Source organism: Cannabis sativa, unplaced genomic scaffold (genome assembly GCF_029168945.1).
Source record: "Cannabis sativa cultivar Pink pepper isolate KNU-18-1 unplaced genomic scaffold, ASM2916894v1 Contig3, whole genome shotgun sequence".
Taxonomy (NCBI): domain Eukaryota; kingdom Viridiplantae; phylum Streptophyta; class Magnoliopsida; order Rosales; family Cannabaceae; genus Cannabis; species Cannabis sativa.
Window position 1 is genome coordinate 78,214 of NW_026870039.1, and position 18,731 is coordinate 96,944.

The following is an 18,731-nucleotide window of genomic DNA, read 5'->3' on the forward strand; positions in this document are numbered from 1 at the left end:
GTGAATACCTATATGTTCTGGATTTAATATAAGATTTATATATTAAGCACATAATCATGTAAATAAACATTATGTGAACCAAGTGATTGATAGTCAAAATATGATTTATGAACTTTATTGATTATAATAAGATTAAAATTAAAATTAAGTCTTTTTTAGTCTAAAAAGTTTAAGAGCATGAATTAATACATGTCAAAATTTTGAGAATAAAAATCTTAATTAACTATTTTTTTTATTATCGATAGCCAACACTTCAAAAAAAAAAAAAAATAGAATACCAACATCCAGTTTGAAAAATTAAAAATAGAAAGTTAGCTCTAAATTTTATTCCATTCAAAATGTTTATATAATAAAGCATGTGCAAAGGTGGGAAATTGTTTAAATTAGTTATTATTTGCAGTAATTTATCAGTTAAGCATCATAATTCTTGCAAATTCATCATAATTCACTTGACCATCGCCATCAATATCAGCCTCTCTTATCATTTGTTCAGCTTCTTCGTCTGTTAATCTTTCTCCCAAGTTTATCATTACTTGTCTTAACTGCACAATTTATCAATAATAGTGTTAAAATTGTTTGAGATTGAAATTGAAGTAAATTTAATTATTAACTTAATTTATAATTGTTAGAGTTACTTAATTAATTTTTAATAATAATAAAAAAAGAGATGACCAGTTATTTAAAAGAGTTGTACTTATATATATTAAAATAATAATAATAAAAGAGAGTAGCAATTTATTTTAGGTAAATGGCGGTAAAACCCTCAATACTTTCGTTTTAGTTTCATTAAACCCCCACAACCTAAATTTCTGCGGGTAAACCCTCAATACTCGGGTTCTGTTAGCAATTTAACACTTCCGTTAACTGCCAGGTTAGATTGTCCACGTGGCACAATTTTATTGGTCCACCTAAAAAATTATTTAAAAAAAATAAAAAAATTAAAAAAACTAATTTAAAATTAAAAAAAAATTATAAATAAAAAATTAAATAATTTTTTTTTCTTTCTTTTTTTTCCTTTCTTTCTTTTTCTTTTTCTTTCTTTTTTTTTCTTTTTTTTTCTTTTTCTTTCATCTGAAACAAATCCTCTCTCTCTCTACATCACTCTCTCTCGATTTCCTCTCTCTCGATCTCCTCTCTGTTTTTTTTTTCTGTTTTTTTCTTTTTCTTTAGTCTGAAACAAACCCTCTCTCTCTACATCACTCTCTCTCGATCTCCTCTCTCTTTCTCGTTTTCAATCTAGGGTTTTCAAAACCCCCTTGGGCGGCCACCACAGTTCTCCACCCTCACGAGCCTCGCCTGACACTAAGGAGGAGATCGACAGATCTCCGATCTCACGAGCCCCACACCTCACGAGCCTCGTGTTCAGTAAGCCCTCTCTCTCGCCCTTGCGATTTTCTTTCTCCGTTAGTTGCGATTTTATTTCTCTTTAATCTGAAGTCTCTTTGATGTGTTTAGATCTGGATGTCGATTTTTATTTGGATCTGAAAAGGAGGTTTCGGTGATGGTTTTGGTGAGTAGATGTGGTTTTGGTGGTGTGGGCAGTTCGGTTGTGGTGGGCAGATGTGGTGGTCTGGGTGGAGGAAGGGTGGTCTGGGCGGAGTAAGGGTGGTTGTGGTGTGGGCGGTGGTCTGGGCAGAGTGATAGAGCGAGACTGATGGCTGAGATTGAGAGAGGTGGGGATCGAGTGCTGAGAGAGAGGGGGATCGAGAAAGACTGTTTGCAAGAAAGAAAAGAAAAAAAAGAAAGAAAAAGAAAAAGAAAAAGAAAGAAAGGAAAAAAAAAATATATTTAATTTTTTATTTATAATTTTTTTTTAATTTTAAATTAGTTTTTGTTTTTATTTTTTTTTTTAAATAATTTTTTAGGTGGACCAATAAAATTGTGCCACGTGTATATTGTGTCCACGTGGACAATCAAACCTGGCAGTTAACAGCTAAATTTGGACGGAAATGTTAAATTGCTAACAGAACCCGAGTATTGGGGGTTTACCCGCAGAAATTTAGGTTGTGGGGGTTTAATGAAACTAAAACGAAAGTATTGAGGATTTTGCCGCCATTTACACATTTATTTTTAAAAAAGTTGGTACTTATATATATTTAAAAAATAATAATTATTGTTCAACAAATAATAATAATTATTATGACAAAACAAAGCCTAAATCTCTTGAGAAAACTTGGGAAGTGGATTCCAAAAGGAATTTTTTCCCATCTTAAATGAAAAATAGAATAATTAGATTTGCGCCAATAACAATCATACATTAAATTGATATAGGATCGATCTTGAGTTGAAATGGATTATAGGTAAAAACAAATTTTTGAGTCCTTATTGTATTTTTAAAAATTATTAAAAAAAATATATGTATATTTTTTAAAATATATTTTTTATTTGGGCCTTTAAAATGAGTGGGTCCTAAGCACGGGCCTAACCTACCTATGCCTAGAAACGACCCTGATTCGATACCACAATAAAATGATATAATAGATCCTTTTATTTTTTAATCGGCTTCTCACATTTTCTCAAGAATAACAAGTATTTTTACCTCTTTAATTTTTGGCACTACTAGATTGTGCCGCTTTACATATAGTTCTTGTTAAAATTTATCTCGAAATATAACAAATATATAATTATTCTTTTTTTACCGTTAATAGTATTTTACCCCCTGAATTTTGACCAACACAAAATTTTTTCCTTTTTTATTAGAAAAATTAAAATTTTCTTTTAATTTGTAAAAACTAATAAAAAAATCTTAAAAATTTGATAAAAATCTTAAAATTAATAAAAAAAATTAATTAAAGTAAAAAAAAAAAATTAGTTTACTTAAACTGACCTAGATTATTCTTAAAAAATTATATTCAAGCTTTATATTGTAATATCTTAAAGTCTATATGAGAATTACTAACCCCTAATTAATTTGTTTAAGTATCAATATGAGACCATATTATTATATAATATGACATGTGTTATTATACTAGATAGAGTTACGTGGCAAGCCACGTAAATATTAGTTTTATTTTAAGTTCTTGTAGTTTTTGTTTAAGAATTTAGTGACTAATTGTAAATTATGTTAAAAACGATATGTTTTATAAAACTAATTGTTAAGAATGTCATAATTGTGTATATAAACCTATAATATACACATTGTTATTCAAATGTTTTATGTTATAAACGATTTTTTTGTATAGAGTTTAAATTTTATATTGATGATTGTTATTTAGGGTGGGTATCGGTGTAGTTATTTTTTTTAATTTTAAAAAGAGATTGTTTAATTTTTTTGGGTTTAATTATTGGGTTTAAATGTTTAAATAAAGATTGTTTAATTTTTTGGGTTTAAAAAAAAAAAAAATCGTGTAAGCTTAAGTGTAACAATATTAATATTAATATTTTTTGGGTTTAATTATTGGGTTTAAACGTAAGATTGTTTAATTTTTTAGGTTTAATTATTTATATATTTTTGAATGTTAACGGTTATAAATGATTTTTTTTGTATAGAGTTTAAATTTTATATTGATGATTGTTATTTAGGGTGGGTAGATTGTTTAATTTTTTGGGTTTAATTATTGAGTTTAAACGTTTAAAAAAAGATTGTTTAATTTTTTGGGTTAAAAAAAAAATCGTGTACGCCTAATCTGTTAAGCTAATCGTGTAACAATATTAATATCAATATTTTTTGGGTTTAATTATTGGCTTTAAATGTTTAAAGATTGTTTAATTTTTTGGGTTTAAAAAAAAAATCGTGTAAGCCTGTTAAGCTAATCGTGTAACAATATTAATATTAAGGTTTAACTATTGGGTTTAAACGTTTAAAAAAAGATTGTTTAATTTTTTGGGTTTAATTATTTATATATTTTTGAAAGTTAACGGAAGGATCAAACCTATCGTTAAATTTAATAGAATATTCTTTTATTTTTAAAGTATATTCTGTTAAACTAAAAAATGCCGTTAGATAGGCACTTTTAATATATAAAGATGTGAATATTTGAATTTAAATCTCTATTTATGGTGTTTTTATAATTTGGCTTTGTTAAGGGTAAAATAATAATTTTATTACATTTTATGTTAATGCATTATGTTATTATATAGTGTATTCTTTCTATTGTATTGTTGGTAATTATTATTAAGTTAGTAGGGTAAAGTGTTTGGGGTCCCATTATTGGGTTACAAATGATATATGTGATAAGTGTATTTTTTTTTTGATGAAATATATGTGATAAGTGTTATGTATGAATAATTGCTACTAAATATGTAATTACTTTCTTATCCTTCAAATATAATTAAGGTATTTTGTATTGTTGCGGCTTTTCAGTCTTTTAGAGTAGATGATTTATTAAACATGATATAAATCCTTTTTATTATATTCATTAATGGTGCATTTGGAAAGTGAAAGTAATTTAGTGTAATTGAAAATAATTTTATTGGTGGCATTTGGTAACACTTTTTTAGTCAATTTTTTGTTTTTAAAATTAAAAAAGTGAAAATATTTTTTAAAAACATATTCTATAAAACTGTTTTCACTTTTAAATTTTTTAATTAGAAATCAAAATTTTAAAAGCAAAAAAAATTACTTTCAATATTTTTTTAATCAATTTTTTTTTCTTAATCAATATTTTAGATTTCGATTAGACCCGGACCCAAATCCTCTCCCCACGGCCATGGTGCTGAACCCGCATTCTGACCTGAACCCGAACCCGAACCCGAACCCGACCCCGACCCCGGACTTAGACCCGACTTAAAAAAAAGCAAAAAATAAAAATGAAAATGAACTTTACAAAACACACTTTTGTTTTCTGTTTTTATAATTGAAAAACAAAAGTGGTTACAAAACGCAGTTTTGTTTTTCAAAAATAAAATTTTTAAAAACAAAAATTTTACTTTCATTTTGTGATTAAAAAATTAAAAAACAAAAGTGTTACCAAACGGCACCATAGTTTGTGAAAATTATATTAGATATTCATTTTATTTTATTTATTTTTATTTTTAAAAAAATATATCTACTTTTATAGATGATGTCCATATTATATCCCTTAGATTAATATAAATTATGTGCTAGATTTAAGTGGAGAATAATAATATATTGGGTAACTTACCCACAAAAGTGAGTATATTTTAATGAAATATAATATAAATGTGTTTTTGATTAATAGATACAAAAAAGAGATATTCCTCAATTCATCCCATATAGTTTTGTGTTTTTTCTAACCACGTAATTATACTATAATTGTATAATTAGTAAAAATTTAGAGGTTTCAATTACACTTTCTAATTCTCATACCCCTAAATGAATTAAGTATAATTACACTGTGTAATTACTAAAAAAAAAAAAAATATTATTTTACGTGTAACTAACTATTTTACTAAATAAGATATTAAAAATTCATAATTAATTACTATCTTATATCCAAACACATTAAATTTTAAATAAGATGTACTACTATATTGTTTATTTATTTTAAATAGAATGTACTACTATATTATTTATTTACTACCCTCGTAATAATTACATTGTTACTTATCAACACAGCCTAAATAATATTCCTTGAATATATCATATATTTTCTCCACCTTTTGGTCCTCATCCTCATCTCCTCCATTTATTCTTTTCTTTCAAATAACAAACCTTCAAGTTTTGGGACATAATTTTTAAGGAGGAGCTTCTAATTTTATCTATAATTTCCTTGAGTGGAGGTGAGTATTTTGTTAAGCTTTTCATTTTGTATGTCTTTGATTTATGAGTTCATTTGTAAAATTTGATTATTTGATTAATATGCTTTATGATTAACTAAATTTACTTTTTTAAGTGTATAAGATTCTAGAACTCATCTCTTGCAATATTGTTTGCTAAAATTTTTGTCTTGGTTTGAACCCTAAATTTATGAAACAAGCTGAGTGGTATAACTCTTTAAACTAAATTGAGTTCATAAGATGAATTTTTGCTTGTGTAATTTGACTTGGGTTAGATTCTTTGAACTAAATTGTTAGTGTCATAATTACTAGTCTTTAAAAGCTTAAGTTTAGGTAAAACTCTAACAATAGTAGAAATTGATTAATTGAATTAATCTCTTTATTTAAATGATAATTTTATGTTGAAAACTTGATATTTCATCGTGTTAGGATGTTAGAATCTAATTTGGGTAGGGTGGTGTCAAATTGTTGAGTTTTGTGGCCTTAAAAATAAAATTTTTGAGCTTCGCTATCCCTAGAAATTGGTGAGTCGATGTTGACTCCTAATTATTAGTTTTCGTAGTTTTGTATTTTGGCCATAAATTTTTATAATTATAATGTCAAATTTGAATGTTTTTTACACCATTAGAAAATTTGTGAAAAGCTCTATCATTATATCCAAATTATAAGTTCTAATTATTTAAGAATATGTTATGTGATTGAGATTATCAAATAAATTATGCTCACATATAAACAACTAAGAGTAATAACTCTAACAAATGCTCATCCCTAATTATATCGCATATAGGCACCCAATGGTAACTATAAGTATAAGATTCACTTTTCTTACTGGGATTCCAAACTAAGTGGAAAAATTCTTAGTGATAGACGACCTCGTTAAAGTAGCGGTCATCGTAGTCATAATCCTATAAAGATTTTGGTTAATAAAAAATAAATAGCCTTTTAGTAATACATCATTTACAGAAATTAATAAATAATAAATGATAAAATAACTTCAAATATTTTTACGTGGTTTTGTAGTTAAAATCTACATACTCTATAAGTACTTATTATTAGCGATATTTTTAGAGTACATAATACAATATCTGATTTTGAATAATCATTCAATCTCCAAAATGCTCTTTCTTTTTCTCCACGAATTTGCCCCTATTTATAAGAATATAGGTTAGCGATTCTTTTTAGGATTGATTCAAATATGACTGCTCATGAAACGTGGACAATCCCCACGTTTCATTTAACTCACATGTGGAATATAGGTTGGCAATTATCCTTTTCTATTCTTAGTAATTCTCATAATTTGACAAAATCAGATCTTATTCACATTGACCCATTCTTTGAGTTTGAGTCTGAATCATCCACTAATTCTACAGTTCCTTTTCCTCTTCATTACTCTCGCATGCGTCCTTTTGATAGGTTTCAAAAATCTAGTTAGGTTGGAGGACAATCACATATTATCAAATGGCTTGGGAAAGCCAAAGTTAGCAAATTCAGGAAGCTGGTTTACACAGTTGCAGCCTTGTCTACAACATTTGGTTGCTGAGAAACAAGCTATTCTGGAAAAAAGAAGAGCATAACCATGTCACCATGATCAAATAGCTAAAATCGGATTTGAAGCTCATAATTGAGATGTTTTGGCCTAAAAAAGTTTCGGATGAAGACAGTAGGTGGTTTCAAACACTGTAAATAAAATGTAACTAAAAGATATAGCTGTAAAAATGTAAAGTTGATTATTTTAGGCCCTTATTGGGTGCTATTTGGGTGTATGCAAACTGTTTTTTGTGCTAATACAATTTTTGATTCATAAAAAAAAAATTAGATACTAGCACTTTGCAACTTGAAATTGCTTCTCCATTAGATACTGGTACTTCACAACTTGAAAACGCTCCCCCCTCCTCCTGTAATTATTCCAGATCATCTTAAGATTGTGGATCCTCCTCGTCGCTATCCTTAATACATTCGTAAGCTCTACTGACCAACCAAATTTTACATACTCTTCTTATTCTGCTTCTTTTACTTTGTTTTTGGTATCTATTCATTGTCTTTTCTGAGCCTTTGTCCTATAGAGAGGCAGTTATTAACCCTCTTTGGCAGCGTGCTATGAATAAGGAACTCTATGCTTTGCAAAAGACTCATACTTGGGATTTGGTACTTTTGTCTCCTAGTAAACATGCTATTGGTTCTCGCTGGGTGTATAAAATCAAGACCAAGTTTGATGGGTCTATTGAACAGTACAAGGCTCGATTAGTGGCTAATGATTTTTCACAACAGTATGATATAGACTTTGAGAAAACTTTTTCTCCTGTTGCAAAAATGACTATTATTCGCACTCTTATAGCAATGGATCAATAGACTATATCTCAAATAGATGTTAAGAATGTCTTTCTGAATGGTGACTTACATGAAGAGGTCTACATGGTTCCTCCTCTTGGTGTGCCTCATAAGTAAGGAGAGGTTTGCAAGCTAAAAAGAGCCTTGTATGGTCTTAATTAGGCCCCCCGAGCATGATTTCAAAAAATTTCTACTGTTATTTTTGTTTCTTGGTTTTGCTTAGAGAGACTTTTCTAGTTTTTGTAAAAAAAATTACAGTATCCCGAACATTGTAAACATTTTGGTTTAAAGTTTATGAAACAAGTTTATTTTTAGTTATTTAGTCTTTTATATTTTAAATACAATTGGCTTATTAGACTCTTGTTATCAGGATTAGCACAACAACAGTATGACACTGTGGTGTGCCTAAGTTTAAGGCATTACAATTATATTCACAAACACATATCTTAAAAAATCAACAAAAAGAATTATTAAAAAACTAATAGATTTTTTAAACAAACTATGATTTCATCACAAGAAAATATAAAGATTCAAGTTTAATTATATTTACAGTATCTTAAAAATATTATAAAAATATAAAATTATTTAAAAAAAATTAAAAAAAAAACAACTCATTATATATGTTTACTTAAACAAACTTAATTTTTTTTAAGATAAAACATATTCAAGCTTTTTCCCATGAAATTTAATTTTAGTATAGCTTTTTTTTTTCCTTGTCTAAATGAATTTTAAATAAAAAATAATTTATTAAATTTTCTTAATCAATTTTGAAATTTTGGTATTTTTTTTATTCTTTTAGTCATTCAAAACTTTTTTTTCTTATCTTTTAATATTTGAATTAATTTTAACGAATCTTGAATTTTTTTTAGGAGTATGACTAGGTAGTGGTGAAATTTCTGTTCGAGAAATAAAAATACGAATTTATAAGGGAAACTTACAAAAATACTGGAATTTGGGTTAACTTTTACAAAAATACTGTCACACGGAAAAGTTTTCAAAAATACTGAGTAAAACACAAAGCAGAACAACTCAAAACAACAGTAGAATAACTAAAAAATACTAGTAGAGCACCAGTGAAAACTTAACACAGTATACTGCAATATGAAACTTATAAAAAAACACAGTAAAAAAGTAAAAAATACCGTCTGACAGTATTTTTGTAAAAAAATAACAAAATAGTTAGTATACCATGTAAATTTTCCAATTTATAATGACACATATCTAACATTTAAATAGAAAAATGAAACAAAACTTAATAAATACTAATTTTTCATATAAATGTAAAAATTCAGAGACATTTTTAATAAATTGTAATTTTAAGAGGCAATAGTATGGTAATATAAGGAACAAAAATACTTATTAGTTTTTTTTTTATGAAATATTAATTAGTTTTCTTGAATACCTAGTTAAATACGTAAATATATATATATATTGTTAGTATAATAATTTGTGTGTTGATGGCATTAATCAGGGGCGCATAAATCGATCTAATCTAATTACATTTGATCGTCAAATATTGAATATCCAAATGTAATTATGTCGGATATGATTTTTGAATATCCAATTAGATCAGATCGGATATTGGATGGGATGTCCGAATCCAATACATCCAATATCCAATCGAACTCATTAGTATTTTTATTTAGGCTAATTAGGATTTTTACCCCCTGAACTTTGACATGTACCAAATCATGCCCCTTGAACTTTTAAGGTCATTGAAAATGCCCCCTGAACTATTGAGATTGTTGGATTTAAGGACTTTTTTCTAATTTTAGTAAAAAAGTCTAACATGGATGAAAGTTCAGGGGGAATAATTTAGTGCATGTCAAAGTTCGAAGGGCATGATTTGGTAGATATCAAAGTCTTGGGAACATAGTTTAGTACATAAACAATCATTGAAATAGTAAAATTGAATAAAATTAGACAAAAGTCCTTAAATCCAACAATCTCAATAGTTCAGGGGCATTTTCAATGGCCTTAAAAGTTCAGGGGGCATGATTTGGTACATGTCAAAGTTCAGGGGGCAAAAATCCTAATTAGCCTTTCATTTAATTTGGATGAGTAATTAAATTTTATATTGTTATACTTAAAATATCTGAATATATGAAAATTAAGATTAAATTTTTACTTTGTTTTGGATTGGATTGATCCAATCAAATCCAATAAATATTAGATTTAAAAAATTAGATGGATTCAATCCGAGCTAACAAATACTTAGTCTAAAAATGTAATAAATATACATGAAATAGATACAATCAATAAAATTGATCTAATCTAATCGATCGATCAAATGATTGAAATTAATTTGATGAGATTGAATAACAAAATTGAATATCTAATATATAATTAAATAATCGAGTATGGATAAATTTAAAAAGATTCGACAAAAAACACCCCTAAGTATTTATTCTCGTTTTTTCTTTTGTTCTTTTTCCTAATAATAGTAATTATTCTTGTATTATAATCTATCACATATCAAAAAATAAATAAAGGAAAAACTCATTCATACATAAAGATACCTCGTTGGCAGAAATATATCCATCTTGATTCCTGTCAAATACTTTGAAGGCCTCTTTAAGCTCGTCCGCAAAATTTTCCTGTGATATATAATCAAATCATATTATTATATTTTGCTTTAGGTAATTTTATTGTAGGATCCTTAGTTTGTACCTCATGGTATGAGATAATTGTTTTGGCCAATAAAATTAAAGTCAAAAAGAGATTACATAGTATGGTAGTGTGTACATACACATGTGATTTTTTTTTTTTTGATTAAAAAAAAATTTTCAAAAAAAAAAAAAGCTAGAAAGAGGGTTGCTATATATATATGGTGTACGTATGTATATAATGGATTTTTTTTTTGTTATTTTAATGAGCTTTGTTATTTTAAGTTTTTTTTTTTATTTGAAAAAGAAATAAATATGTTAAAAAATACATAAAAATGATATATATTAGAATATAATGCGTCATACAAATTATATTATGTTCATAAGAATGTGTTAGCAGAACAATTTATGGCATTTGACTTAACTAAAATTTGTGTATGAATCCGAGTTTTATAGATAGTAGAGTAGACAAACTTGTACAAAAAAAAAAGTTGTCTAACATAGATAAAATTGTTCTTAAAAATGTAAAAGAGTTGTGAGTTTCTATTTTGAAAGAGAATCTCATTTTGGATTTAATTGACTCGGTTTGATTAATAGAAATTATTATTTTTCTTGATAAAAAAATATATAAAAAAAATTAATTTAAAATATAATTATAGTAGAACTATGTGTTTAAACCAATTAGTGGCAAAAAGACTTAAGTGTTCAATTTTGTTATAGTTAGCTACTAGTATAAAAAAATTAATAGTAAAATTCGTATGTAAAATTATATTTTAAAAATAAATACCTATATAAATAATACAAATTAACTTTAAAAAAGTAATAATAATTTAAATTAAAAATTTATAAATTTTTTTAACTATTAATATTATGTTATTTTTTAAAATAAATATATAATTATATATTATTATAATATGTATAAAGTATTAATTGTATATAAAAGTCTTATCGTAAGAGTATACACCTTAAATTTTAATGACCACATGATCTAAAATCAATAGTCGAAAAAGCTTTTCTACATGTAGAGAATTTATGCTTAGTCCTACTATAATCTTATCCTATAATTAGGTTAATGCACGTATATATATAATTAGTTTTATTTTTATGTTATTCAATAAATAATATTATTTTTTATTAAAAAATATTTAATTTAAGTGCTATTTATAAAAAAAAATATATAATAATATTTAAAATTATTGTTAATTATAATTTTAGTTAATACTTTTCTTTTTAGAAATATCATATATTTTATTGAAAGATAGGTTTTTTTTGTAAACGTTAAAAAAATATTTATTTACCTAAAAGATAAAAGAAATATAAAGAAATATGTATTGTGAGTTTAAATTTAAATTGTAATATATATATTTTAAAAAGCAACAATTTCTGTTATATAAACTTTATATAAACAGATTTAATATAACATATATATAAAATATGTTAAAATATATAAAAACATGTATTAGTTTTTTAAAAGATTTTTTTTGGTTGAGTGGGGGCAGCTGCACCCTCTACCCCCGAGGGTATAGGTCCGCCACTGTTGCACTAATTTGAGTAGAAATATGAATTAATTATTAAATTCTAAGGGTAAAAAAACTGAAATTACATTATAATTATATACGTACCTTTGTCTTTCTTGTCATAATACTCAAAAACTCATCAAGATCAATAGTACCATTCTCATCACAGTTCACCTCATTCATCATGTCCCGAATTTCATCTTTTGTGGGTTGTTCATCTAATGAATCTATAATCCCAACCAGCTCTTCCATTGTTACTAATCCTAAATATATATTTATATATCCAACACCAATATTTAACATTTACAAAATAAAATATATAGAAATAATACACTTAATGCAAAAAAAAAAAAAAAAATCACGCACCATCTGAATCCTTGTCGAGCAAAGAAAATGCTTCCCGAAACCCTGCGATTTGGTTATCTGTCAATGCCATGTCAAGTATAAATTGTAATTACAATTTTCCCAGGAACCAAACAGAAATAAAGATACACAAAACCAGTTTCGAAGAGATATATGAAGTTAATAATTGAAGTACTGATTAATTTTGAGAATATATGTGAGAGGCTATTATATATTCAGAAAAACGTTTTTTTATTGAATTATATATTTACATATATATGAGAATAGTCAAACACGCTTGTAAAGAATTTGGAGTCTTGTGACCTTTTCTAAAGCAAGAAAGAAAGTTTTCAATGACTTTTTGTATTATTCTATTTATGAAAATGTCAACATGGCCCTGACTTTTGGTTCTCTTTTTTTGTGTGTCTAAATATATGAATATAATGTTTTCATCAAAGTCACGTAAATTATAATCTCAACATACTTTTCACTTTTTTGGTCACATTAGTGATGGGAACGTAAATTATACATATTTTGTAATATGAACACATGTACAAACACGTACCTGTAGTTTTAAGTAGAGATATATATAATGTATATAGCTAGCCTATAGGCTCCATATTCTATAAATGTTTTTATTTTATTTTATTTTTTAATGCGTGACTTCAACAGAAAGAAAGGTGTATATTACTTGTTAATTACATAGAAAAAGTCCAACTGAAATGAAAGATGATTGTTGTGACTTTTTTATTCTTTTTTTGAAAGGGAGTTGTTGTTGTGACTATATTGAGGAAGAGCCCTCCTTGAAAAATTACATTAACGTAATGCATGATCAAGAATCGGAAAGCAATGGAACTACTGTTAGATAAATTAACAATTAACTCAAGATCTATTTGTATATAACATAGAACACAATAATAGTATATGATAATTGAGTATGTGTACCTGATTGATCCATAGCAATTATCTCTGATTGATCCACAACAGTTACTCCAATTCGATAGTGCAATACTATCAACTAAGTCTTCCTCCCTAGATCTCTAAATCAGAAGCAGTTTATTTTCTCTGATTATCAAAAGGTATACAATTGTGATGAGACAATATGTATTTATAGAGTTAGGGAGGGGACTTAGCTACAAAACCCTAGTTGGTGGCGCAGCTCATCAAAGGCTTCGATCATTAGAAAAGCCCACACTTCTGCTTCACCTAGACTTTACTCACAGATGCTAAGCCCATTAACAATTGATCACCAACAACATGGGCTAACACAGCAAAGAACTATCCAATCAACCCAAGTTTTAATAAAACCAATAAAACTTAATGTAAGCCCAAATAAAAAGTCTAACATTCTCCCACTTGGGCTACATTGATTTTAATACATATATATTATATATCAAAATAATTTTGTTTGAAAACGACTCATGGGTTGAACAACAGGAAAACATTTGTGGCCACTTTAAAAAATGATAGTTCTCTCGATAAAGCATCTCAACATACCTATTCCAATTTAACCTTTGATAATGAACTATGACAGTCATATTGTTTTTAGCTCAACAAAAGACATTCATAATCACAAATACCAAAGTATTAAATCGACATGGTCAATAAGTCTAGCAGTGTGGTAAGGAATTATGTTCAACATGTGATCAATTTAAAATAACATAATATCCTTATCAGTCCTCAATTTCACTGATACCGTGATGCTTAATAAATAAGCCAGTGAAATTAAACATACACCACTTAAAATAAGTAAGTGTCACTAAATATGCTTAAAGAATTAAGCCAATAACATATCATTGTCTTTTAGTAAATATACTTAAAATACAATGATCACAACAAGATATGAACTACATGCTTTCAATTCAATTATTCTCGAGAATATAACAAAGCCTAACTGAAAGCATAAACATCCAATAATAAAAATTATTGGCCCACAAAGTAGTTCATAACATCAACAAGTAAATTACATATAAATGTAATCTCAAAAGATAAAGCAAGAAACTCCCACTAACCCAAAGGAACAAAAGATTATAAAATGCCTATATCAAAAACATGTTTATCAAACAATATGGCACTTGATCCTTTGGTTAGAGGATCTGCAAACAACAACTTGGTCTCTCAATATTCTATCACAATGTCTCCTTTCTTGACCAAGTCTTTAATAGTGAGATACTTTATTTCCTTATATTTGGAAGCACTACTAATCTCATTATTCTTTGAAAAGAAAACAACAATATTATTATCACAATAGATTAGTATAGGAGAGGAAATAGAATCAACTAGTCGTATCTCTAAAATCAAATTCTTTAACCATAAAGCTTGCAAAGATGCACCATAACATACGACAAATTCAACATATATAGTAGATGATACGATTAAAGTCTATTTAACACTTTTTCAAGAAATAGCAGCACCAACAAAAGTGAAAATATAGCCAGAAGTTGACTTTAAATCATCTACACAACCACCAAAATCTGAATCTGAATAACCAACAACTCGAAGATTGTCAACCTGCTTATACACAAGCATAAAACTCTTCGTTCTTTGCAAATATCTCAAAACTTTCTTGGCTGCAACCCAATGATCAAGGCCAGGATCAGATAAATATCTCCCAAGAACATTGACTACGAAAGCTATGTCAGGTCGAGTGCAAACCTGAGCATACATCAAACTCCCTACTACACTTGCATAAGGGATGTTCTTCATTGCTCCTCTTTCCAAGTCGTTCTTAGGACATTGCTGCTTAGTGAACTTGTCCCCTTTCAGAATAGGAACAGAACCAGCTTTACACAAATCCATGTTGAACCTTTTGAGCACACGATTAATGTAAGCTTCTTGAGATAAGCCAAGAACTTTTCGATTCCTGTCACGATGGATCTCAATCCCCAAAACATAGGATGCCTCTCCAAGATCTTTCATATCAAAATTGGAAGACAGAAAATTTTTGGTCTCATTTAGTAGTGACAAATCACTGCTGGCAAGTAAAATGTCATCTACATAAAGAACAAGAAAAATATAACGACTCCCACTGATCTTCATATAAATACACTAGTCAAACTTGTTCTCGATGAAACCCAACAGTGTCACAACCTTATCAAACTTCAAGTACTACTGGTGAGATGCCTGTTTGAGACCATAAATGGATCATTTCAATTTGCAAAACAAATTGTCATTTCCATTTTCCTCGAAGCCTTCAGATTGAGACATAAAAAATTTGCTCACTCAATTCTCCATTCAGAACAATAGTTTTAACATCCATTTGATGCAACTCTAAATCAAAATGCGCAACTAAGGCCATAATAATTCTGAATGAATCTTTAGTGGAAACAGGTGAGAAAGTTTCAGTGTAATCAATACCTTCTCTTTGAGTAAAGCCTTTAGCCACTAAACGCGCTTTAAACCTTTCAATATGTCCCTTTTTATCCCTTTTAGCCTTTAAAATCCACTTACAACCTATTGGTTTAAAACCATCAGGTAATAAAACTAGCTCCCATACACCATTTTTCTTCATGGAGTCGATCTCATCATCCGTAGCTGCTAACCATTTTGAAGATTGTGGGCTATTAAGTGCTTCACTAAAAGTGACAGGATCCACAAAATGATCAATATCATATTCTCCTTCTCCAAGATAAACAAAATTATCATGACACTTTGTTGACTTCTTTTGTCTCTGAGATCTTCTTAGAGGAGGTACTTCTGGAATAACTTCTCTTTGTTGATCATTGTTTTGAATAACATCTTCCACAACTGGAATTTCTTCAATAACAGGATTCTCATTAACAATAGGAGCTTCATCATTAATAGGCCCTTCATCAATAATAGGACCTTCATCATCTTCGATATCGGGAGCAATATATTCATCAACAATGGGAGCATTACCAACTGGAGTAGGATGGAGACTACTGTTATCATCTCTTGAAAATGACATAGGAATACAAATTCCTTTAGAGGACTCCCCCATTTCAAGAGATGTTGAAGGAATTTTTTTTAGCAACATCAAATTCAAGAAATTTAGCAGTCTGAGATTCAACAATTCGCGTACCACGAGTAGGATAGCAAAAGCGATAGCCTTTTGAGCGCATTGGATAACCAATGAAATAACAGCGATTTGTTCTCGGATCTAACTTTTTCAAATTAGGATCATAAATCTTTACTTCAGCTGGACAACCCCATACACGAAGATGATTCAGACTAGGCTTCCGCCCAGTCCACAACTCAAAAGGGGTCTTGGGAATGATTTACGGGAACACGATTTAAAATATAAGTTGCAGTCATAAGTGCTTCACCCCATAAAAACTCTGGAAGATTTGTTCTACTCATCATACTTCTAACCATATCCATGAGAGTGCGATTTCTCCTTTCAGCAACGCCATTTTGCTCAGGTGAACCAGGCATAGTGTATTGAGCAACTATACCATTTTCTTGTAAGTACTCTGCAAAAAGCCCCATGTGTTGTCCAGTTACGTATAACGACCATAATATTCTCCTCCACGATCAGAATGAACAACTTTGATGACTCTTCCTAATTGTTTCTCAACCTCATTTCGAAAAATTTTGAGTTTATCAAGGGCGTCAGATTTTTCTTTAATTAAATAGGTGAATCCATAACGAGAAAAATCATCGATAAAAGTGATAAAATACTTATTTCTGCACAACGTGGTGGAATAAGGACCACTGATGTCTGTGTGGATAATTTCCAATAAAGATTGACTGCGGTTTGCAGTTTTCTTTCTTGTTTTAGTCAATTTTCCACGAGTACAATCAACACAAGTATCCCAATCAGAAGCATCAAGAGGAGGAAGTATTTCAGATTTAATTAAACGATCAACCCTTTCTCTGGAAATATGACCCAATCTTTTGTGCCATAACAATAAGGATGTTTCCTTAATATGAGGTCTTTTACCCACAGTATTCACAACATTAAAAGAGGAATCTAAAGGAGCCAATGACAACTTGTAAAGACCATCAGAATAAAAGCAATTTCCAATAATTCGAGAGTCAATCATAATGTCAACATTATCATTTGCAAAATGAAAAGAAATTCTTGTTTAACTAAAAGCGGAAGCGAAACTGAATTACTTTAAAAGTAGGAATCAAGAAATTACTGTTCAAAATAATCTGAACACTAAATTGTAATTCAAGAATAAGTGTGCCAACATAGATAACATCATCGCTAACATAAGTGCCACTTTAAGCTTTGACTCCTTCTCACTTATCTTCTTAAAATCTTTTAGCCTCTGGTTGTGGTTGTTTCTCTTCATATTTTCTTTATCCTTTGTTGGGCTTGAGGTGAGAAACAAAGTGAGAAGCCTCATTCTTTTCATTTTGTTAGCTTGCTTGTTTCAGCTTTATACTGAGAAATAAGGTTACTAACACTTTATATTTTACTATAAGTGTTTAGGTTGTCTTGATAAGGCTGAAAGAGGCAGGAAGTGCATGAAGAGCTCGATGAATAATGAAAGAGTTAGGAAGAGGAATATTATGATCTTTCAACTTGGACTGAACATTAAAAAATGCAGAATAAAATCTCGCACTTCTTTTGAATTCCTCATACTGAATGGTTGTCATTGCATTCATAAGATGTCCAACTGCAGCGATTTCACTAGTGTGAAATAGTTTTGAAATATTCATTAGCATTTGTGGTGTTTGGCAAACCACCAAAAGATGTTCAGGAATTAAACGTTTCACAGCAATGAGACTAAGATGATTTGAATTTTTTTCCATTGTGCATGAAGAATTTTTGGGCAACAATTCTGATATTCGAATAAGATCAGCAGATTTTTCTTCTCGAAAGCATAAGTCCAAATCTATTATGCCTAAAGCAATTTTCACATCTCGTTTCCATGTCTTAAAGTTGAAGCATTCAGAATTCAGATGAAAACGTTATTGTTGTTCGCAGAAAGGAGACCGAAAAATCCAAAAATTAAAACTTGATCAAGCCATATGAGCCAAGCAATTAGAAAATATTGTAGAGTCAACTGGTCATTATAAACTCCCCTTTGGGGTGAGAATATAACACACACATGATCTACCTTCATGAAGTTAACAATAAAGAAAAAAATACATATCAATTAAGAATTTATTACCTTTGGGCAAATAAATTTCTTAAATAATATATATTAATTCAATCAAAAAATAATAATAAATATATATATTTAAATTATTACCTTTGGGCAAATAATTAAAATATACACATTTAATATTAACTCACTTCATGGAATGTGAACTAATATGTATAACTACTACCTTTGGGCAAGTA

The 18,731-nt window shown here is 28.5% G+C and overlaps 1 protein-coding gene and 1 long non-coding RNA gene across 2 annotated transcripts; one reads left to right on the forward strand and one right to left on the reverse strand.

The window, feature by feature from the left end:
* Positions 1 to 305: 305 nt before the first annotated feature.
* Positions 306 to 12,700, reverse strand: LOC133033206 (calmodulin-like protein 11). The gene is made up of 4 exons (XM_061107863.1): positions 12,497 to 12,700; positions 12,236 to 12,393; positions 10,527 to 10,604; positions 306 to 542 (listed from the first exon to the last, which is right to left on the reverse strand). Exons 1-4 carry the CDS (start codon positions 12,564 to 12,566, stop codon positions 408 to 410), a joined length of 441 nt encoding a protein of 146 aa, XP_060963846.1. The 5' UTR covers positions 12,567 to 12,700; the 3' UTR covers positions 306 to 407.
* LOC115717755 (uncharacterized) lies at positions 5,465 to 8,321 on the forward strand. Its single transcript, XR_009685546.1, has 2 exons — positions 5,465 to 5,682; positions 7,093 to 8,321. It is a non-coding gene; the product is annotated as an uncharacterized LOC115717755 (long non-coding RNA).
* Positions 12,701 to 18,731: the final 6,031 nt, after the last annotated feature.